The sequence below is a fragment of the Schistocerca nitens genome, chromosome 1, assembly GCF_023898315.1.
Source record: "Schistocerca nitens isolate TAMUIC-IGC-003100 chromosome 1, iqSchNite1.1, whole genome shotgun sequence".
NCBI lineage: Eukaryota > Metazoa > Arthropoda > Insecta > Orthoptera > Acrididae > Schistocerca > Schistocerca nitens.
In genome coordinates, this window is record NC_064614.1 from 351,563,415 (window position 1) to 351,588,760 (window position 25,346).

General features: G+C 39.5%; 1 protein-coding gene across 3 annotated transcripts in view; it reads right to left on the minus strand.

The window, feature by feature from the left end:
• The window catches only part of LOC126248754 (solute carrier family 12 member 8), a 188,363-nt gene that overhangs the window by 82,663 nt on the left and 80,354 nt on the right, over window positions 1-25,346 (minus strand). For all 3 annotated transcript variants that reach the window (XM_049950109.1, XM_049950101.1, XM_049950118.1), the window contains exon 6: window positions 8,900-9,101. In XM_049950109.1, the coding sequence (XP_049806066.1) occupies window positions 8,900-9,101 (202 nt within the window). The remainder of the gene's footprint in view (window positions 1-8,899; window positions 9,102-25,346) is intronic.

A 25,346-nucleotide genomic window follows, 5' to 3' on the forward strand; every position in this document is an offset into this window, starting at 1 on the left:
CAGCTAATTTCAGAATGACAATGTTAATTCCATTTACTATTATACTCCATTATGTAACAAAAAACCAGGTGAACTAACTGAAATAAGATCTCGTGACACTTTTACAAACTGAAACAATTATGAAATTAAAAAGTAATTTACAGCCTTATGAAGGTAATTGTTTGCAGACCACATTATGAAAAATTTCACACAGAAAACAAATGTTGTCAGAATGCTGTGTGTGTCAAACATTTTCTGCCCTTTTGCAAAGCCCATTGCTGTCCTTGAATGCATGTATGCAACTTCCTGTTATAATCATCTTGTGGTGCAGTTCTTCTTGTTGTCTCCGTGCTTGCTAAGAAAATAGGGATGAGAAGTTCCGCCTTATGCAAGACACCTTTTTTCTTTTGTTTCACCCATACATGTTTCAGCACTTTTGTGCTATCATCAGTGGGTTCTGTTTTTATTTTTAACTGTAAATTTGTTGTTAACATATTAACATTTAACATTTTTGTCATTTACAACATTATGTAAAAGTTGCATTTATAACTTAATTGGTGAAAAGTAACATACCTTACATTATATTATTTTCCTCTTGTTTTGGTAGCTGTTATGCTACACAATATACAACATAGGGATACCAAAACAAGAGGACAATAATATAATGGAAGGTATGTTGCTTTTCGCCAATTAAGTTATAAATGCAACTTTTACATAATGTTGTAAACGACGAAAATGTTAATATGTTAACAACAAATTTACAGTTAAAAATAAAAATAGAACCCACTGATGATAGCACAAAAGTGCTGAAACATGTATGGGTGAAACAAAAGAAAAAAGGTGTCTTGCATAAGGCGGAACTTCTCATCCCTATTTCCTGTTATAAGTTTATTAGCTTGAGTAGGGACCTGCATAATTGTTATATTCCAGCATTCCAGTTTTACTAGCAACTTTGTGGGGAGGCTAACCATAACTCAGAGACATTGTGAATAACAATAATAGCACTCAACACTCGATAACCATTCAAATTATCATAAAAATTATAACAATTACGAAAATTATAAAAATCCAAAAGCCACATAGCTGCATGAAGGAGCTTTATTCATAACCATTGGTTTCACGTCAATATAGACGAATGTTAAGTTTTATAATAGCTACATTTCCATACTGCAGATGGACAGTTACAGAGTTCCAGCTTTGGGGAAGTTGTCCAATTTAAGAGTCAAACCAAATTGGTGGGCTATCATAATAATATTGAGTACAACTGAAAGATGCTTGTCCAAATGTATGAAGCATGAATTTTGAACAAGTCAGGCCAGATAACATACCGAAGGACATATTGTAAGATCTGATACACACCAGGTGCATAAAACCAATATAAATAAAACTTAAAAAATGCCATGTGATGTGTGTACTCCTGCCATCTTTCTAAGAGACCAATGTCGTGCAAGCAGCCTGTGGAGGCTAGTAATACACTGGCTTTGGTTTTTGTTCACTAGAATGATATCTGCTCTACTGTTTGCAGCTGATCTGCTAACTGGAACTATGTAATCAGCTTGTATTTCAATATCTGTGTATTTAGGCTACGGAATGGTGTGTGTGTGTGTGTGTGTGTGTGTGTGTGTGTGTGTGTGTGAGTGTGTGTGCGTGTGTGTTTATTCAATATATTTAATATTTGTGGGCACACCAGCATCATCAAAATCTCTGTTGGTTTAGAACTTGTGACAATATGGGTGTGTTTTATGATGCTGGGCAAATGAAGTATTATTGCTACACCATCATGTTGTACATTCACACATCATGTGATATATTCCCTGCACCCACTAGACGAATTTACCGCATGTTTAATTACTAGCCCATTAATGGGATGAAATGTTCCATATCAGGTCACAATGTTAACACTGTCCAATGTGCTACACCTTTGGAGAAGGATAATGAGGCAAAAGAGCCCACAGAAGCTGCACAAATCCACTGGGTACTTCTGCAACCTACACTTCACTGCTGATAGGACTAAATAACAGTGGTTATGCAAGTTAACCCCTTACAACTTACTTCACAAAAGGATACAGCATATGGTAGATCAGCCATAGTCTTGTTGCTATATTGCCTATGATATGTTCAGTGCTAAGCTGGCTGAAACTCAATACGGCAGATCTTACTCTTCAGAACTTTTTGGCAAACGCTCTTTGGAATACAAGTAGTGCAAGCAATATTATTGACACTTTTACAAGATATTGCTGGATGGTCATGGATTTATACAAATAAGTAACTGTAGAGTGTGAGTGGAGTTGGGAATGTGTAGAGTGAAAAATAGCCTCACAAACTAATTTACTGTGATCCGTTCTATTATTTGTGTGTGTCAAATAAATGTCTGCAGACACAGATATGAAACTGACAATAAGGCCTCACGTTCTCTGGGCATGTGACACAAAGAAATGGATCTAGTGCTGGCAGTAGTATTACAAATTGTGACAGCTGCCACAATATCAACTTATGCCACAGCAGGACAAGCACCAGAAAGAGCAAGAAATGCAATATCATCAGACATTTGAACAGAATGATCTCCTGCTTAATTACTAGCAGTATCAGTTTCAATTGATCCATAATCTGTTTATCTGGGCCAAAGCATTTTACTTTTCTTTTATTATACAAGCTCGACCCCCTAGTGGACTCCTTGCTCTTATCTTCCACAGAAGCAGTTTTTCTCAAGTGCTTGCTATTGCAATCAGACCCATCCAATGCGTCAGAACTGGTGGTTCCTTCTCACCTGAGGATGAATGGCAGACAATGGCAGGCTTGTAATACTATGGCAGGAGATGGATGTGAGTACATGCTGCAAGGCAGTCTTGCACCTTAGCACAAGGTGCCGCTCACTGCTGAGATTACATGGGATACAGCTTGGGTAACTACGCCTCTTAGAACTGGATCTAATTTCCTTAAAAATCCAGGTCACCAGAGAGTGTGGTTATGTTGGTCAATGGGAGCTCCAACACTAAACTTGTAACCAAGCCCCTCAAGAAAATAGCTGGAAAGTTACAAAATAAGGCCAGTGAGCAATCAGTATGTTTGCTTGGAAAGGTCTTGTCCTCAATGTGGAGGACGTTCTGCCAGCAGCTCCTGAGCACGATGAATGCTGACAGCTGAAAAATTGCAGCTCATGTTGGTATGAAAGATGCTTTGCACATGGGTTCAAAGGTTATCCTTGGCTCCTTTCAATGGCTAGCTAAATAAGTTAAGACAGCTATCTCCTCAAGTGATGCAGAAATATGATTCTGGACTTGGAGCACGGTTCCCATTACTAACAGTTTGGAGCCAAATGGACGGCTTAAACCAGATTCTCAGAACATTCAAAAGCAATCTTAAATGTGGATTTTTGTACTCCCCTGGTGAATTGAAAATTGTAGGGGCCCCACCTTAATATGTCAGATGTACATTACCAGAGTATATGTGGCACAGAAATATGGTTCTTCTATCAGAACTCGGAGATGGGAACTTGCCTTCAATATACCCTCTCTTCCCGTTACCCACCTGGCCTCAACCTCCGCTAATCTCAAGATGCCACTACTCGTACATCATTTGTCACTCAACAACATCTTTGCCTCTGTACTTCCGCCTCGACTGACATCTCTGCCCAAACTCTTTGTCTTTACATATGTCTGCTTGTGTCTGTATACGTGCAGATGGATATATGTGTGTGTGTGTGTGTGTGTGTGTGTGTGTGTGTGTGTGTGTGTGTGTGTGTGTGTGTGTGTGCGCGCGCGCGCGCGCGCGAGAGAGAGAGTGTATACCTGTCCCTTTTTTCTCCTAAGGTAAGTCTTTCCGCACCCGGGATTGGAATGACTCCTTACGCTCTCCCTTAAAACCCACATCCTTTCGTCTTTCCCTCTCCTTCCCTCTTTCCTGATGAAGCAACCGTGGGTTGTGAAAGCTTGATATTTGTGTGTGTGTTTTTTATTGTGTCAATCTACCAGCGCTTTCCCGTTTAGTAAGCCACAGCATCTTTTTTAATATATATATATTGGTTGCACACAGTAACTCAGGTATTATGTGTTACCACATTACACTGTTTCCTTTACAGAAGAGATTGATCTGGAACATCCCTATTCACTAGACTGTCACTGATGGAACTACATAATCTCTAGAGGGGAAATTATGTAAGGGGAGTACCTAGGGGACAGCATCTCTGCCTTTTATCAACAGATATACTGTTCATTTGAAACTAACAGTGAACCTGAGCCAGGAGCCAGTGTGATTCACCTCTACTGTTGGAAAGCCATGTACAATCCAAATCAGGTCAAAACAGATGCAGAAGGGTTGGTTGGTTGTTTTGGAGAAGGAGACCAGACAGCGAGGTCATTGGTCTCATCGGGTTAGAGGAGGACGGGGAAGGAAGTCGGCCGTGCCCTTTGAAAGGAACCATCCCGGCATTTTCCAGGAGCGATTTAGGGAAATCACGGAAAACCTAAATCAGGATGGCCGGACGCGGGATTGAACCGTCGTCCTCCCGAATGCGAGTCCAGTGTCTAACCACTGCGCCACCTCCCTCGGTGATGCAGAAGAGGAGGAGTCTACTAATCACCAGTAATTCAAACATATAAGGAACATTGATACCCCAAAGAGAAATGGTGCAAGGTGAATGTGTTATTAGGTAGTGATTTCTGAGATACTCTTCGAACAATATTAGGAAATACCAACTTTAAAACAACTTCACAGTGTACATTGTACAGAATTGGACTTTAAAGCTATCAAAGAAACTCTAACAAGGAGAAGGTGTGGGCGTCGAGGATGGGGATGAGTATCTGAGAACAAACGGAATGATGACATAGTTTAAAATGCAACCTATCTCACCCTAAAGCTGTTCACTCTAGTGGCTCTTCAGCAAGTGGATGAGGTGGATTTACTACTGACTGGTTTGATGCGGCCCGCCACGAATTCCTTTCCTGTGCTAACCTCTTCATCTCAGAGTAGCACTTGCAACCTACGTCCTCAATTATTTGCTTGACGTATTCCAATCTCTGTCTTCCTCTACAGTTTTTGCCCTCTACAGCTCCCTCTAGTACCATGGAAGTCATTCCCTCATGTCTTAGCAGATGTCCTATCATCCTGTCCCTTCTCTTTATCAGTGTTTTCCACATATTCCTTTCCTCTCCGATTCTGCGTAGAACCTCCTCATTCCTTACCTTATAAGGTAAGGGATTTACTTACCATCCATTAAAATGGCCTCAGTTTTCAAAACAGAATGATAGCACAGTGAGTATGGGGCCAGACTAGTATGTTGAGAGACATGGGATTGCTACCTGGATAAAGCAATTTTTTTTACACCTTTTTCTTTATTCTTTCTCTGTTTTAACTTTTGAATAACAACTGATAACCACCTTCATTATGTTGGTTAAAAAACATATGACTAAGGGATGAAAAACAAATTTATTTATAATGCTACAATTTAAAATTTTTACAGTGATAATCATGATAGAAACACTGAAAACATAAACTGTTCTTGTACCGTGATCATTATACATAAAGGACATCTGCCATAGTAGAATTTAAGGGGAAATTTATGCCACTAACATTCAGCAATATACTGGTTTCATATGCTAAGTCTGTATTCATACATCGGCTTCTAACCTAAATTCAGTGATCTTCTCCATTACTTCCAGTTGTGTTCACTAATGCATTTAGTTGCTGACAAAAATAAGATTATCCCATAACTTGCATCAAATCCAAGATCCCAATAGTGTCAGTGTAACACAATATGCACTGGCTACCTCACCATTCCACTGAATGGAGCCATTTCAAAGGACGATAATTCAGTCAACCAATTCCTCCAAAATTACGTATATCAAGACTCAGTATTAGCCCTAGTGCTCTTTAACCTTTACATTGCTGATACGCCAGAAACAGTTTGTAAGAAATTTGCTTATACTATTGACTGGGCCATAGCAATTTCTTTTCATTTCTTTCCTTTCAGCTACTTACCCCCTCCCCCCTCCGCACCTTCTCTCGTGCCCTCCGTCTAAACTGCAACACTTCACTGTCCGCCACTCCCACCATATTATCCCTCCCCCTCCCTGCCCCAGCCACTCCCATCACGCACTGGCGCTGCTGCTCGCAGTGTGGTTTCAGTTCTTTAAGACTGCACACGTTGTGCAAATTGTGTGTGTGTGTGGGGGGGGGGGGGGGGGGGCGCACTTGGGTGTATGTGTGTCTACTGCTGACAAAGGCCTTAATGGCCAAAACCTATAATTGTGTGAATCTTTTTGTTGTGCCTATCGCGACTCAGCGTCTCCGCTATAAGGTGAGTAGCAACTTTCCTTCTCTGGTATCGTTAAATTCCATCCTGGATTTTCCATTGTTTTATTTATTTCTCAACATAGACACCCTAGTGACGAACACATTTCACCCAATGAGAGAGCAGTTTGTTGATACTGGCACTGTAAAATGTCTAACTTTGTTGATGGGGCCACAGAGTGAAGTCCTCAAAGGTGTTCTTTAAGTTTTGGAAACAGACGAAAATTGGATGGGACCAAGTTGGGCGTGTATGGAAGATGGTCAATGACAGTGAACACAAGGTGTTTAATTGTTGCAGCACATGTGTGTGGTCTGGCATTGTCATGCTGAAGGACAGGGTGCTCCATGTGTGGATGAATTCTTCAATTTCATGATTTCGATTACAGCATGTTGTTTCTCATGCAGTGATATAACTACATTACACACCATCATGTTACACACTACAATTTGGAGCCCTCTGGAGGGTTGCTACTTCCATCAGTGAGGCAGAAAAGTCAACTGAGTAATATGCATGACATGTAATACCTCGACAGTTATTAGTTGGTGGGTTGGTTGGTTGGTTGGTTGGGGGAAGGGGACCAAACAGTGAGGTCATCAGTCCCATCAGAGTAGAGAAGGATTGGAAAGGAAGTCGGCCATGCACTTTCAAAGGAACCATCCTTTGAAATCGATTTCAGGAAATCACGGAAAACCTAATTCATGATGGACGGACGCGGGCTTGAGATGTCATCCTCCTGAATGCAAGTCTGGTGTGCTAACCACTGCACAACCTCGCTTGGTCAACTGTTACCGAGAACAGAATAAAATAATTTGGAGGCCTTACTTTTTAACACACTATCATAATAGAAGACATAGCAGAAATAACATTATTTGTGGCATTGTAGAGTTGCACTATAAAACACTGCAGGCAATATGTCATCTGCTCAGGGCTACAGACTTCTGAAAAAGTTTCTTGATTTATAGAGACTAGGCATATTGCCTAACTGAAACACAGTGGCTGCCTTGTAATGAAAATCCTGTATTGTACCGTAGCTAGTAATAAAACAGTTCTGGTGTGTATTTAAAAATTTGGACGTATGCTCAGACACACAGATCAATATCTTGATATCTCTCATTATCCTCTTAAGAGATGCCATTTAGGTACACTTTAAGAGCTTGAAAAAAGTATTTTCTATACTGTTATGATATCTTTTCTCTGTATGTTTCATCAGTATAGCATACACTTGCAATTGAAAGTGATGACTTTGCTACTTGTAGATCATGTTTGCAGGTGGCTATCACCATCTGCTTCTTGTGGACATTTATGTGACATACACCTGAAACTATTTAATTTTTTACTGGTTTCCACTCTGAGAAGACTTTCCTCTGTAAGCAAATTTATATTGTGATTATTTTTAATTTTATGTTTAAGATTTAAGACAGACTAAATTTATACTATTATGTAGCTATGGTAGCCTGTAGTTCCATGGAGTAAGGGGTCTGGGGGAATGGCACAGAAGTCAAGGACAGTGGATCCAGTGAAAGAATTATAGAATTACTATACTGGGCTGCAAGGTAGTTGTGTCAAATTACCTGTCAAACCACAAATATGAAACAGACACTCAGTTAAGCTGATGAGGACACAGTTAGTTCAGCTGCTGAGTTTCTGCTAGTCTTAGATCTTGTACAGGATTTTCAGACAGCAGACAGAACGTTGTCAGATATTCACTATCTCTGTGTAAGGACTTTGTCACACTTGTGGAAACACCTCAATTATGAAAGATAAATGTAAGAATAAAAATTCCCTGGAATATTTGTTTTTCTGTTAAATAGCAGAGTTAACACTTTTGTCTTACAACAGTGGAACAAGGACTTTTAATGTGAAAACCATTCAAAAACTGTGACCTACACAGTGAGCAAACCAAGAGATACATTTTGAGAATTACTAGATAAACAAATGGATTGCAGAACAGACTGGAGTGGAGGACATAATTACGATGGTAATAAGAAAAATTGACGATGGACAAGGCATGCACCAGATGTGTCAATGTTGTATGGACCAAGGAAGAAGTCCTTTAAGGGACTACCTAGGATTTTTATCTATCGCCCATCACTTCTCTCACCTCTGGCAATGTTTGTTAGTGTGAAGAATGCCAAATTGCGCAAGGTTTTGGAGTCTATGTTAAACTGTAGATCACCCAATAACTGACTGGGTGAGTTGGTTCAAAGATTGGAGGAAGGTACAGCCTATGACCTCCAACAGGACCATGCCTATTAAAGCTCTGTGGTGTTCAAATAACTGATGACAGTTTCATTAACTACTTAAGAGATAAGAAAAGGCAACCTAATACATGAACAGTTACATAAGAAAAAGTGCACAAGCAAGATGAGTGTTCACAGCAATCTATGAAGAAACCTAGAGGTAGCTTTCTCCAGCTGTGGATGTAAAGTGCTTCTTGTTGCTGTTGCTGCTGCTAATGGTTTTACATCATCTAGATAGGTTTGTGAAATACAGAGTGGGAGTTTTTTAACCAGTTCTATTTTATTTTCCCTTTTAGTGTTCAAAAGAACACGTCCTCTACTGGTATATACTGAGATTAACTGAGTCAGCAGCAGTCCACTCATGCATACTTATCTATGAAACTACACTTACCCAGTACCCATTGCAGCAAGAGTTCCATTTGGGATATCCCGTGAAGGGTAACGAAGATCTCCACTCATATTGATGCCTGCCATTACCCCAGTTACAGTGGGAAAAAAAACGCCAAACACTGTGAACCAGCTGTAGCCATCATGGTAATCAGGAAACGTATTATCTGTCAGTCGCCCTGTCATCCAACCAGTAAAACCACTTGCTGCAAGAAGAAAGAAATATGAAAACACTTAAAAATGTTCTTATTTTATGTATTAACATGTACAAATGTTATATATTCTGCTGCCACAAGTGTTTCCAGTACCTAAAAAAAATCAATATCAATTTCTCTTACTTGATAATTTGAAGTCTATGGGACCTAATAGAAAGGTGTGAAAGGGGGTAATTATGGATCAGTTATGAAGTGGGGGCTATACACAGTGCAATGCAATGTTAACTGCCAATAGTAAAAATTTCAGAATACAATAACAGTGAAATCATTGGTTTTATTCATGAAAATATATGAAATATAGTAGTACACATTACTATTTTCTTAATTAATGTGTTTAACAGTTGTCAACAGACATCATAAAAACACCATCAATAGCCAGGCAACTCATAAATCCTCATAACAAGCTATAAGCAATCAGCAAAACAGCTCAAGGAAGAAAATTTGCAACAGTGGCGAAAACTTCAAATTACATTACACATACACAACGTGGTCAAATACCCTGAAGAATTTTATTGACAGTGATAATGGGTGCAGAAGTCTACACTTACATTTAAGCTATAAGCACACTAATATCAGCTTGAAGAAATAGAAAACAATATTTTAGCAATCCCTCCAAGGTCAAAAAGGTAACAATTCTGTGTTGAAAAGCATACAAACATCTTAAAAATGATCAAAATTCATTTAAAGAGACAAAAAAGAATACAGAAATAAATTAAACACAATTTAAAAATAACATAAATAAACTGATATATTACCTTTAAATAGTTCATTTCAAACTGCCAACAACCACTGACATATGTTGGAAGAACGATAAAATTACTTAATTACTATTGGTTTCAAATATTCAATGCTTGTCTGGAAATAATTATAGATGTATGATGGTAATTCCAAAAGTACGCCAACAAAATCTTTTGAGGGCAATCTATTTTTAGGCAATGTGACACACTGTGGTACACTTTACTTTTCAAAACAGCTATCATACTTAATGAAACATCTGTTCCACTGGTACGAAAGAACATTGGCATTTTCACAGAAGACATCTACCTCAATCTCGTGACAGTTTTTTTAGGATATTTACTAGCTGTGAATTGTTTAACCCCAAAATGCTCCTACAGAAAAGATGCAAGTGGATATATTTTAATATGTTCTGCATTATAGACAAAAATTCATTTCGAAGTGAATATTAAGCATGGTGGATTGGCTTGCATGCCTCAACAATACAGACAGCCATACTGGACGGGTATCTGTTGGGAGGCCAGACAAATGTGTGGTTCCTGAAGTGGGGCAGCAGCCTTTCCAGAAGTTGTAGGGGCAACAGTCTCTATGACTGACTGATATGGTGTTGTAACATTAGCAAACACAGCCTTGCTGTGCTGGTACTACGAACAGCTGAAAGGAATAGTCATACTTTTTCCTGAGGGCATGCAGCTCTATTGCATTATTAAATGTTGAGAGCATCCTTTTGGGTAAAATATTCCAGAGGTAAAACAGTCCCCCAATCAGATCTCTAGGTGGGGACTTCTCAGCAGGACGTTGTCATCAGAAGAGGAGGGCAGGAGGGGGGGGGATTAGAGCGTGGTATGTTAGATCCCTTAATCAGGCAGGTAGGTTAGAAAATTTAAAAAGAGAAATGGGTAGGTCGCAGGATGAATGGCATTCCTCATCAGGTAATTACAGAGTCATAAATACAAAATCAAATAGGGATAATGCAGGATTAGATCTAATAATGAATAAGAAAATATGATCATGGGTAGGCTGCTACAAACAGCATACTGAATGCATTATCATAGCCAAGACAGACTCGAAGTCAACATCCATCACAGTTGTAAAAGTTTGTATGTCAACTACTCATAGCTCCACAGATGATGAAGGGACTGAAGAAATGTATAATTACTCAGGTAGTTAAGGAAAACGAAAATTTAACTGTGATGGGGGACTGGAATTTGGTAGTAGGGAAAAGAGGAGAAGGAAAAATAGTAGGTGAACATGGACTGCGGGGAAGGAATGAAACGGGAAGCCACCTGGAAAAATTTTGCACAAAGCACAATCTGATCATCGTTAACACTTGATTTAAGAATCATGAATGAAATCTGTATACATGAAAGAAAACTGGAGACTCTGAAAGATTTCAGATTGATTATGTAATGGTATATTTTGGAGCTAGGTTTTAAACTATAAGATATTTCCAGGAGCAGATTTGGACTCCGACCATAATTTATTGGTTATGAATTGTAGATCAAAACTCAATAAATTGCAAAAAGGTAGGAAATTAAGGAGATGGGACCTGGATAAGGAGGTTGCTGAGAGGGAGCACTAGGCAATGACTGATTACAACAGGGAAAGGAATACAGTAGAAGATGGATGGATAGCTTCGAGACATGAAATAGTGAAAGTAGCAGAAGATCAAACAATTAAAAAGACAAGCTCTAAGAGAAATCCTTGGATATCACAGTAAATATTGAAGTTAACTGATGAAAGGAGAAAACATAAAAAAACAGTAAATAAAGCAGGCTAAAGGGAATAAAAACGTTTAAAAATGAGACTGACGGAAGTGCAAAATGCTAAGTAGGGATGGTGAGATGACAAAATTAAAGACTGACTTATTCTGGTATTTGTATAGGTTTCCCTCTTCCTCACACACAAGATTTTAATTTCCTTTGTTAGTCATGGCTTTCTTGCTTTTTTTAATGAATTTTCTGGATATCCTTTCAGGAAAGTTGCTTTCAAATACTGACATAAATCTGCTATGGAATAAATTGCTTTTGACATTAGCATCTCTTTCTATATACATCTCATCCCATACTACCTCTTTTAATTTATTCTTAAAATACTGCGTCTTGTTCTCATTAATAAACCACACTTCTGTCTATGTCCTGCTTCAGGTGTGAAGGTGTATTGTTTATTTCCATTACTTGTGCACCATGATCAGAGAGTCCATTAACTACTGGTTACACAATAACTGTTTCAACCTGAGCACTGTCTGTAAGAATGGTCCTAATGCTTTCCTACACATGAACTGGAAAATCAACCACGAAAAGAGACTGAAACATCCAAACAATGATTCCAGTTCATTTTTGCTGTTCATATATTTTAAGAAATTACACTGAAATCTCCAAAAACAACTGTTTCTCCTTGTGTGAATGAAAAGTAGCTCAACAACACATCTAGATTTCTCATAAATAGGTGGAAGTTTCTTAGAGGCAATCTGTAGACGGTTACAAACTACAAGGAAAGTAATCTGCACTAACAACACACACCGCATACTCCTAAGTTCTGATCTACACAAAATGGCCCTTTTGTGATATAATTTCTTTCAATACTCTCTGCCTCTAGCATGACTAGCCTAAAATATGAGTCTCTCTGACTCCAGTAAGCACAGGGATTTGCCCTGTGTGCTTGTGGCCCCCCTTACACTTTCTAGAAGATACTCAGTTAATCTGTCCCCTCCTATTCAGCTGCATGCCATATTTTGTGAATCTCCATCCTCCCAATGGCAGCAACAGGTATTTAGTCAAAAGCAATTTGTGTTTACAAGGCTGACTGTTGTGATAATTCAGGGCTGGTCATAGTCCTGGAAAACCTCATCATAGCTCTGGAAAACCTCCACAAACCATAAATAAGTGTATGCTGCTGCTGCAGGGAATGTACAAAAATACGGAATCACCAAAAACACAATTCATTGCCATCCAGTCCAGGATGATGTGGGCTATTTGAACAGGGGCCCTGTTGTTTCGGAACACAGCATCGCCTGTGGGAAACAAATCACAGAATAGCATAACATGGCTGCTCAAACACCACTGAGCCACGCCATGTTTTATTCTTCGGACATAACCTCAGCCAAAAGTTGGAAACAGTGTGAAACAAGACTTATCCAACCAAATGACTTCCTTGCATTGCTCCACAGTCCAGGTTTTAAGGCTTCAGCACCATGTTTTCCTGCTAAGACTTTTGCATCACTGAGGAGTGATTTTGCAATATCAGCTAGCCTAGCAATTCCCTGCTTATGGAGCTCCCTTTGGGTTCTTTTGGTGCTGACATGGTTCGCAACTGTGACATTCAGTTCTGTTACGACATTTTCATCTGTCATTCTCTTATTTTTCGTCACAATCACTCAACACACCTTTTCATCCATTTTGTCACATGACAGGTGATGCCTTTGGTCCATTTTGTGACATAACAGATGTTGTTTTTCTGTACGCAACATAAATCTTTGATACGGTGCCTCTTGAAACACCAAGCACTTCAGTTACTCTGGTTACAGAAGCATCCACCAGTCAATCACAAACAACTAGCCTACATTTGAAGGCACTAATCTGTGGCTTAATGCACTCACAACTACACAGAACACTCACAGTTTCTCATTTTGAATTTTATTACACAGAAAACTGTTCTGACCACGACTGACACCTGCAATGTATTGAGCACTTTGTACAGGTTCTAATGCTGCAGATCAATCTTTGGTTAAGTAATCATCTTCTGTAACTGAACAATTCACATCTCCTTATTTAGTGTTCATTTGAAGATGCTCTGCACCTAAGCTTGCTTGGAAATTGTCTGGTACTTCTGTACAGTACTTGAGTAAATCTTAAATTGTGCCATGAATGGAACTGGTGGATGTAAACTTGTGGGTAGGGGTCCCACTGTAATTGTTATTGGGTATTTTAAGTTCTGTTGCTAAACTGATTTTACCTAAAGATGGTTTTGAAATTGATGTCAGTTTATCACCATAAATTTTGTTTAAGGGTTTACTATATGCATTTTTATGATAGGTTGGGGGATTTAAATTTTAATGTCAAGCAGTTACTTAGTTTCTGCTGAAACTTTTGGCAATATGTGTTTTTTGGTAAATGTTGAGTAGGAATACTTTGTTAATAAATTTGCTTTAAAAACATGTCTGAATTAATGTTAGCCCAGCAACTTACCACAATGGTAGCAGAGCGCAATGAGAAGGTGGTGGGGTTCTGAGTCTGCACTTCTTAGGACTTTGTTTCCCATTAAACTACTTGTGAATGCCCTTAAGATATTTCTCCTTACATTGCAGGTTACCTTGGACTTACTATGGAAGTGAGGAATGTGCTGGAGATATCTTATCTAACCAAATCTGATTTGGGATATGAGCACATAAGGTTGATGGTAGCATAGCGGAATTAGGGCAGTGACTGTGCGGAGTGCTGGGACACTGCCTTGTTGTCAATACAGAACCAGTAGGCCAGGTGAGTGTCCCCTTTGGGGTTATAGTAGTCTCTCGGAAAGTGTGCAAGCTAGTACAGACTTACTGAAGGGTAGTCTTCCTATCCACATGCAGGTATTCCAAATATTCAGGATATTGAACATTTATTTGCTGACTCTACACAGAAAGTGGTTATTCGGGATTTACGTGATAAAATAATAAAAGTACAGTTGCAAAGTAGTTTGCTAAGCTGGCAATGTAATGAAGGGAGGGAAGGCATGCATGATTTTGGTCAGGCGACTGATATGGTCAGTGATTGCAGTAGAGTGGGCAATGGTACAGTGGGTTGGAAGATGTATAGTAAAGTACCCAAGCCTTTTTTTATCTTTTTCGAAATGCATCAGGCTTTGAAATAGATACTAATGAACAAGTTGTGTGATTACTATGGATCACAGTGTGGCTACAAAATTTGACTGAAACACTGCAAGTGCCTGACACAGAAGGGTTACATATAATGTTTCCCCATGCTGTAGGAAAACTTAATGAAGCCACTAATGAAAATCTATTGTTAAGTAATTTTAGGAAAAAGAGTCTTGCAAAATCAGCTCCTGGAGTGAGCACAAAATGAGCTTATAAATGCTTATGTATATATATTCTGTGCAACGTGGTTCAGACAATTTGGCTCAATATATTGAGGAAACCCTAGAAGCATTGTCAGGTCTGTGTATAGAAATCCCAGAGAGTAATGCAGTCAAAAGTATAACTGAGAGCTTTCAGGTGGAAGACAGATCAAGGGCAACATTTTGCACTAATCCACAGATATTTGCTGAATTAGATCAATTAGTATTCCACAGTAAGCAGTTTTGTTTTAGTGATGTGAAATGCAAGGATGGGGAAATACAGATCCATAACAACCACGTGCAAGCTCCCACAAGTGAGCAAACTCAGCCTATTTTTTAATTTAAAAGTGATATAGTGTTTCTGATGTCACTGAAAAGGACATTTTGCACATGATTGCGCTGAGGGTCAGAGCAAGAAACAAGTCTTTTTAGGAAACAGTTATAAGTGTTTTCGGTGTAATGAACAAGGGTAATTTTGTATGTGACTGTAACAAGAATTGGAGAAGAAGGGAAAACAGTTGACACCACAAGCAAAAGGAGCAGTGTAATAATATCAATCTACTGATCAGGAAGATGCTACACTTGCTGCAGCATTCAGTAGCACGTTGTATCTTGTAATTGGTAGAGTAGATTTTGGTCATTATTTTATTTCATTGTCTTGTTTTCTTATCAGGTTTTGTCACCACAAGAATTGTGGGGTTTTCTTGTTTTTCTTGCATTTGACAGTTAGTGCTTGCCAAGAAGATGTCTTCTTTAATTATAATAAAATGTGTTCAAACTTGACTGTTAGTTCTTCCTGCCGACCACAGGACACTACATTTCTTGCATATTGCCCAGGCCCTGGAAAGGTTGCGTGAGGCTGATCTCTCAGTTACACCTTCTAAGGTCAATTTAGTGCATAAGGAGATCTCCTTTTTGGGCACATACTTCCTGCTGAAAGAGTCTGTATCAATCATACTGATCAGCAATGTACTCTAGTGGTACAGAAATTTCCAAGGCAGAGAGCAAGAAGGACATCAACAAGTTCATTGGTATGGTGAATTTTTTCGTAAGTTGATCTCATTTTGCACAACTGGCTGCACCTCTTAACTGGTTAAAGCGGGAAGGGGGGACCTTTTATTTGGGCAACATCCCAGCAGACAACTTTGGACACGTAAAAATGGCTTTAGCCATTGCATCTGTTTTGGGGGTACCTGATTTTAATTGCCAATTTACACTGGGGCATTAATGGGAGGGGGTGGGGGGGAATGCTTACAAATTAGAATTGGCTGTATTCTCGCTCTAACATAGACAATTTTTATTGGAAACTGACAACCAAGCTTTGTCCTGGGTGTTGGCTCATCCGTGTAAGATGTGAAGGCTTGCTATGTGGGCGGTGTGGATATTGGCTTTCTGCTTTGAGGTCTGACACATGAGGGGAACTTATAGTCAGGTAGCTGATGCCTGAGCCAGATGTTTCAACCTGAGCAGGTACCGGCAAAGTTGGGGCCCGAAAAATCTAATGAAATGTGTGTTTGTACTGGGTGAAGTACCAGACCTATTTAACAATCTGGGCACTAACAAGTCAATGACCCACCGTCAGGTGCAATTAAGGGCCACTGAAAAGCATGGGAGGTGGTTCCCAGGTATGTCCTGAAGAAGGAGATCATATGTTATATTACCCATCACAACTGAAAACTTAAGATTTTTCTGCAACATGATTTGGATCCTGCCATATTTGAGTATTTTCATGAATCCCTTGTGGGGGGGGGGGGGGGGGGGGGGGCTCATAAGCATCTTTAAGACTCTAATGAAAACTAAGAAGAACTTGATGTGGCTGAACCTAAATAAGGAGGTAAGGCAGTTGGTTAGCCAATGCCAAGAGTGCCTTAGAGCTAATCCTAATCCTAATTTCAAGAAAGGTGCATTATGTTCTTACAGGGCAGAACATACCATGGGAAAGCTTTTTATTGGCTACATAGGGCCCCTTCCCACACACTCAACAGAGAAATAATTACTTATTGGTTTGGTAAATGCATTCTCTCGATTTGTTTGTTTGTCTCCAAGTACAGCTCGAGCCACGATTCAACATTTGTATACGGTTTTCTCTGTTTTTGGGGCACCTAGGGTGCAAGTAAGTGATAATGCTCACGCCTTTTTATTGAGAGAGTTTAAGAAGTCTTGTTTTGGCAATGCCATTTGCAAAGTAACTACTATACCATACTACCCGCAGCCATCATTTGCAGAATGCATGAATCTCAATTTGAAATCTGCCCTTATCATATTTCATTTGGATGCTCAGACTCGGTGGGACCAGTCAATAGGGTGGCTGACCTTAGCATTGAATACTGTGCAGCAGGAGGTCCATCAATCTATACATGCTAGTCTCATGTTTGACTTACCTGTTAATTCACCATTGTCTAATATGTTGTCTATCAACGATATATTGCCCGCTGATGGCAGCCCTGAAACTATAAGGAAGAACTGGCAAGCCACCAGGAACAATATCCTGCGTGCAGAATGCATGAATCTCAATTTGAAATCTGCCCTTATCATATTTCATTTGGATGCTCAGACTCGGTGGGACCAGTCAATAGGGTGGCTGTGTGCTACAACAAGTGTAGGTGTCCCATCACTCTGCATGTTGGCAGTCAGGTTTCCTTGAAAAATTTTTGGGCACAGAGTAAGGGCATTGATAAATTCACATCTAAACTGATGCTACATTTTTTGTGTCCCTACAAAGTGACCAAGGGCCTTTCCCCAGTTATGTTCCTGGTTTGTAAAAAATCTGGTGGTAAACTGAAAAAGGTACACATTCACACACTGCCCAGTTGAAGGTGGTAAGCAATCAGGCTGTAGGGGAGCGGTCAAGTAATTGTGTCACAATCTCCTCCCCAAGAGTTTTGGCTTAAGGAGAGAAATGTTATTGAAACTGCAGAAAAAAGCAAAATAATTACAGAATTTAAATTAATGTAAAAACTTGATGAAAAAAAACAATAGTATTTGGAAAGACACCAACTCACTGCAGAGACAAGTTGAAGAGCACATAAAAAAAAGTTTAGGATCACAGCTCTGCTATAAATCTTTTATGCTTCATAAGAGTACATATGCAATGGATCCACACACGCACATACACATGCAAGCATGCACAAATATGGCCTCACAACAATATCAAAAAGTACTTATTCATAACTCAGCTCAAAGGAAATCATGAATGCTGAATTATACAATTTAAACAGAATGAGTGTTGGTATTGAGTTGCATACTGCAGTCATCATTTGACAAGCTACGCCACACATGATGTGGGACTTTCTAGTACCTGACAGACTCTCTGGGCCATAATGAATCCCCTGGTCAGACCTGAAGGCATTCAGCACTGAAACTGTCTTTGACCTTCCTCATACCACTCATATGTATAACTGGCATGCAGTCCAGAAGAGCTATGTTCTAGAGGTAATGTGCAAGCATCCTCATTGGTTACTCATGAAACGTGGTAAGAGAAATCTCACAAAAACGATCATAACAGAGGCACCGGTATACTCTTGGGGCACTCCTTTTTGGTGTCAGCTTTTGCTAGTGTCAGAGGTCACTTCGAGGCTATGCCTAAGGCTCTGGTATACCACATGGCATATACTCTCAAAGTTGTTTTGTGGCTTACTGACTGCTTAACAAACGTGCATTGGTAGTTTGAATGTGTGGTAATGCATAAATGTCAATGTTAGTGACTCATCAAATGCTATGAAAGTAATCCTGCCAATATGAGTACTCTAGTGTTAGCATCTTAGATTTCAGGGAACCTGGTTGAGAAGGTGCATTTGACAGTGGGCAGAGTGGACCAACTTGGATCTTGGATCCATGTTCACTGTGTGGATACTTCACTGGCATCACCTTAATGAGATTCTGATGCTTTCACCACTGGGAATTAATGAAGGTTTTTCTCTCTTGAGTGTCTGGCACTACAAGATTTCTCAGGGCTGGTTTCCAAAAAAAGGGAGTTTAAGCTAGGACCACCCAGGCACAACTGCTGACAAACTGTTTGATTGCTAACCAACAGAAGACACAGTGTGGGTGGTTTCGTTTCTAGGTACAACTCAAGATAAACTAAGGTCCTCTGAACAGGAGAAAATGAAAAGTTGGACTTGAGTTTTAGTATTACGATAATTGCTTTCTTCTCAAAATCAGAGGGGCTGGCAGAACACACATGGCCATTTTTACGGCTGCCAGAGAGGTGGAAGAGCAATTAAGGATTGGAGGGAAGGTATAAATATGAGGATCAGAGTGGAAAATAGGAACACATAGTGGTCAAGGAGGAAACAGAAAGGTTTAAGAAAAAATATGGATGGTGGATAATGGTTGTAGTTGATTAAACAACTGAAATCAAGATAAATGAAAATAATTTGGAGAAGCATTGTGACAGTTAGCAAGTGACTGCACTCTGTGCAGCTAGCTAGTTTATACCAAGTCGAAGAAGTGCCATTGTTTTTTTAATCTCTATAAACCACATCGTTACCACGCTATAGAAATCCATTGCTGAAATCAATGAGGGAGTACAATATGCACTGAAACAAGAGATAATTTTGAGATCACGTGAACTAGAACACCACCAACAACATAATGGTCTAAGAGTGTTTGGACTACAGGAAGAATGTGAATGTTCATCAAACTTGCCTGTAAAAAGTTTGGCATAAAAGTTTTGGAATGTGATACAGACAGGAACCAAAAATGAGACCCAGAAAGCTAAATTCCACAACCTAGATCTAAAATCAGTAGATTTTGAAAACATTCAGTTTTTAGGGAGAAGAATGATTGAACAAAATCATGAGTGACACCACAAGTATTGTAAGGATTTAGTAACAGTGTTCCTGGACACTGAGAAGGCACATGGCTGCGTGAAAAGAAACTAGATCTGGGAAACACTTCAGAAAAGGGGAATTGGAAGACTGACTATGAGAAGAAATAAAGGATATGTATCAAGGAAGGGCAAGTTGTTTGTACAAAAGGCTAAATTTATGGTACAAACTGGCGGTACAGTATCAATCAAAATTTTATGCAAAAGAGTATGAAATGATGACAACAAGGTGGAATTAGACATGAGCAGCAATGGATATAAGTACTACAGGTCAAGTACTAAAGAAAGTGGAAAGCTTCAACTATGTGGGGAGCAGAATTGAAGACTGTGGGAAGGATAACAGTGACAGGGGAAGGCAAACATATGGATTCTTGTAGAGAGTAAGGAGCCTCGGCTGGAGTGAGGATGTACCACCAGAAAGCAAACAAGCATTATTGTGAGCATATTATGCTCCAGTATTCATGTTTGCATTGGAAACAATGGTAATGAAGAAAAAGCATATGAGCAGGACTTAGGCATGCAAGATGAAATTCCAACGAAGTAGGATAGGAGATCCTGGAATGGGAAGAATGAGGAATGACATCATGAGAGATATAGTGAAAGAGAAGCCCATGCAAAAGACCATAGAAAAAAATCAAGATTGATATGGTATGGGCTTGTTAAAAGAACAAGGATCAGCTAAATACCAAGTCAATCTCATGAAATGACAACAGCAGGCAAGAGACCTAGAGAAAGACCAAGACACAGATGTATCATTGGAGTGAAGAAATGTGTGAAGAAGAAGAAGAGACAAGGCAGGGATGGGACGGAGAGGGCAAAATGGTGAGAAGATAGGAAAAAAATGGAGAGGCTTAAATAGGGCCAGCCAGAAGTACAAAAAGAAGACGTCACTACATGACAGGATCTTACATACGAAAGGGCGAAAATATTGAACAGTGTCATCTCCCTGTTTGGGGAGCAAAATGTAGGGACCAGAGAAATAACACAATTCCAAAGAAAGCAGGAGAAAAGAAATCAGGCAGCAGTGACACCGAACTTAAAAAAATAAGGTCAGTGAGTTCAAAATGATGTTGATGTTCTTTTATTTTGTATCATTTTTCCTAACAGCTTTTCTTTTGTTTATCGTCTGATTGTCTGGAATTACTTTTACTCCTCATTATTAACATGGCATTCAACAATCGCACTTTCAATGTTAATATTGTCTTAAATTCACTATTTTCTCATCATATCTTCTATATTTACCTCCTAATTATTAATTTACAGTTAGTTTTTGTTTTGTTTATTACTAATACAGTCTTCAAGACACATAGGTCTTAAATAGAAATAAACTTCTAGGATTTACAACTTTATAACATTTTCCAAGTCCCACAATATTTCATCGAAACAAGTATTTGACATCATCAGTGGTGGTACTTGCTTATCACCACTGCTGCAAGACAAGATGGGTGATGTTCACGTAATGGCGTCAAAACATATTGGCACCATAAGCAGTTATTAAGGCCAATCCACACTGGCCATCACATGTCACATCCCATCCCGTCAAAACATTCTGCAGTGCATTTCAAATGGCAGTGTCCACTTTGTCCATTCCGTCTCATCCCGTCCCATCCCATCACGGCACCATCAAGGTTTCGCAGGGAAAAAGATTGACAACTGACGTCATCCGCCCATTGTTGATGACATGACCCCCAATCTCATTTCCTCCCAATACACAGCCATGCACAGACCCCCATATTTCATTTTATCATGGTTTTTGTGGTTGATATCAGTTGTTTGTTGTTCATTATTCATTATAAATAATTTCATTTCACTATTTATTTTCTTAAAATTTCTATTAAGTGTTGAAAAATTAATTGAAGTAGTGTGGTAGGAGTCTAAATTGTATAACATGAGGTACTAAATTACTTGCCCTCTATTACATTTAGAAAGCAGATTTTTATACATACCAGTACCATATTTAATATTTTACAATGAAGTGGAATGCAATATGGCTACAACTTGTGAAGCAAAAAATTGTTTAAATATGTGTTTGTGGCAGGCTAATTCATTTTTAAGTAGCATTCTGGACTGTCAGTGAAACAGTTTTACGTGCATCAGTGATCAATATTTGTGTGTTTCACTAGCCTGACAGGATACCAATTCGATTCTACACAGATTACGCGAAAGAACTTGCCCCCCTTCGAACAGCCGTGTACCGCAAGTGTCTAGAGGAATGGAAGGTTCCACATGATTGGAAAAGAGCACAGGTAGTTCCAGTTTTCAAGAAGGGTCGTCGAGCAGATGCGCAAAACTATAGACCTATATCACTGACGTCGATCTGTTGCAGAATTTTTGAACATGTTTTTTGCTCATGTATCATGTCGTTTCTGGAAATCCAGAATCTACTCTGTATGAATCAACATGGATTCCAGAAACAGCGATCGTGTGAGACCCAACTCGCTTTATTTGTTCATGAGAGCCAGAAAACGTTAGATACAGGCTCCCAGGTAGATGCCATTTTCCTTGACTTCTGAAAGACGTTTGATACAGCTCCGCACTGTCGCCTGATAAACAAAGGAAGAGCCTACGGAATATCAGACCAGCTGTGTGGCTGGATTGAAGAGTTTTTAGCAAACAGAACACAGCATGTTGTTCTCAATGGAGAGACATCTACAGACGTTAAAGTAACCTCTGGCATGCCACAGGGGAGTGTTATGGGACCATTGCTTTTCACAATATATATAAATGATCTGGTAGATAGTGTCTGAAGTTCCATGCGGCTTTTCACGGATGATGCTGTAGTACACAGAGAAGTTGCAGCATTAGAAAATTGCAGTGAAATGCAGGAAGATCTGCAGCGGATAGGCACTTGGTGCAGGGAGTGGCAACTGACCCGTAACATAGACAAATGTAATGTATTGTGAATACATAGAAAGAAGGATCCTTTATTGTATGGTTATATGAGAACGGAACAAACACTGGTAGCAGTTACTTCTGTAAAATATCTGGGAGTGTGCGTGCGGAATGATTTGAAGTGGAATGATCATATAAAATTAATTGTTGGTAAGACGGGTACCAGGTTGAAATTCATTGGGAGAGTCCTTAGAAAATGTAGTCCATCAACAAATGAGGTGGCTTACAAAACACTTGGTTGACCTATACTCGAGTATTGCTCATCAGTGTGGGATCCGTACCAGGTCGCGTTGACGGAGGAGATAGAGAGGATCTCCAAAGAAGAGTGGCGCGTTTCGTCACAGGGTTATTTGGTAAGCGTCATAGCGTTACGGAGATGTTTAGCAAACTCAAGTGGCAGACTCTGTAAGAGAGGCACTCTGCATCGCGGTGTAGCTTGCTGTCCAGGTTTCGAGAGGGTGCGTTTCTGGATGAGGTATCGAATATATTGCTTCCCCCTACTTATAACTCCCAAGGAGATCATGAATGTAAAATTAGAGAGATTAGAGCACGCACGGAGGCTTTCAGACAGTCGTTCTTCCCGCGAACCATACGCGACTGGAACAGGAAAGGGAGGTAATGACAGTGGCATGTAAAGTGCCCTCTGCCACACACCGTTGGGTGGCATGCGGAGTATAAATGTAGATGTAGATGTAGATGAAACCCCTGTACAATTGAGACAGTTGAAACAAAATACAAGATTTAAAGAAAACCTGTAAATCTTGAAGGGAAAGGTATCGAGAGAGAGATTACTATTGCACAAAAATGCATAGAGCTAATAACTAAAATTAACCTTAAACCAATTTTTAATCAGATGTGATAATTTAGTACTTCTGAGTGCAATTTAACTTAACAAATGAAAAAATTGGTACTTTGACTTCCTAAAATATAAAATGCAGATTACTTTTCCTCAAACTCCTCGTATAGTATGTGAAATTCCCATTCATGCCATGAAATGACGTTTTTTGAATGTACATTCTTTTTTGAGTTGTTTTGCACTTCTGTCTTCTTTCTCTAATATACAAGCTTTCCCTGCAAGCTACTAACCGTTTGAGTACAATAAATGTCAGTTTCGTACAAATATGCACTCCAGCATTCACATATATAAGCTATCACACTGCATATAAGCACTTTGCACGTAAAAACAGTTGGATATCATCTTTTGCAGATTGCAATTCCCACGAAAAAAAAGTTGAGGACAGCCATGTGAGTTGAGATTACGTGACTTGAATTGACTTGACATGCCGGACAGTGTGAATATGCCTTGACCTTATGGTGCCGTGACGTGATGGTGCCATGATGGCCAGTGTGAATTGGCCTTTAAGCATGCATGGAGAAGCACTCAAAGTTGAATGAAAGTAGTGTTCATAGTTTCCCCTTGCCATGATCCAAAGAAAGGCCTCCCTTGCATGTGCAGAGAGCAGTGACTGTACTGCAAATGCTGCTGTGGTTAAAAGCTGAATTAACTCCACACAATGTGCTGCATCAGATTGGAAATCAGAAGTTCTTGAAGTTCTTGTTTCTCTCTTTTTAATTTAACAGTGCCAGTACTGGATTCCATGCAAGAGCTTCATTGAAATCTCACATTTCTGTTGACAACACTGTCTGTTGTAAGGATGAGTATAGCCTCCTACATAATACATCTCAGAATGATGCCAAGCAGTGCTTGGCACAGGAATGTATGTTGATGGAGCTTAACATAGTGTTCTCACATGGGGCAGCACATCTACTTAACATACAATTTCACACACTGGCATGCTATCCCATAAATACCATGTTTTCTAAGGCCACGACCATCTGTGACGAACATAACAAATTCCACAGTTTTTGTTAGTCTCATTAGGGTTCTTTAAATTTTAATGGCAAGCATCATCCTTGTGGTACTGTATTATATTAAGCAGTCCATACATATCCATATCGCAGGCAATCTTATCAACAGCGATGTGGCATTTTAGCTAAGCACTGCCTGCATCTAGCACTGACTGCCGTTGAATTATAATGGGAGGAAACAACTTCATATTTCTGACCGCACACTGAGCACTGCAGACTCAATTCCGCTTTTAACCACAGTGTTATCCAGCAGCATCGTACTTGCCCTTTGAGCATACATGGAAGACCTCTCTTCAGCTTACAGCAGGGGGCACTATGGATGCTATTTTAGTCCAACTGTGAAAGCTGTAATTCTTGCTCACGGCTCCAATAACTGAAAAGTCACATAGTATTAGATATACTGTTTCTCTATTGTCCTTACTGTTTTCTTTTTACATTGCTATTTTTGTTGTTGCCAGAATAATTATTATTGTTATTAGCACATTGTTACACTTTTTTAAAACTATCCACTAAAAAAACAAAGGTGTATTCATTGTTATCATCAAAATGCTCTCTGCATAACTAGTCTACCTTCAGCTATGACCCACTCTCTCTTACAGCACATGTAACTGACTGCTCATCTCTTTTCTCCACCATTTCGTGAGCCTGTTTCAACTTTGTGCATCTGTCCATCACCTACATGACCACAGTCTACATCGCCAGACTATGCTTGTTTTGGGAGAAGCAACTGACCTATGGCCAACTCTCTCTCCTATATCTGCTGGTTTTTTTTTTTTTTTCAGAAGTAAACTGTGATAGCTTTACAATAAAACCTTGCAACACCAATGTACAGTCCTTGCCAGCACTGCAGTTTTCAA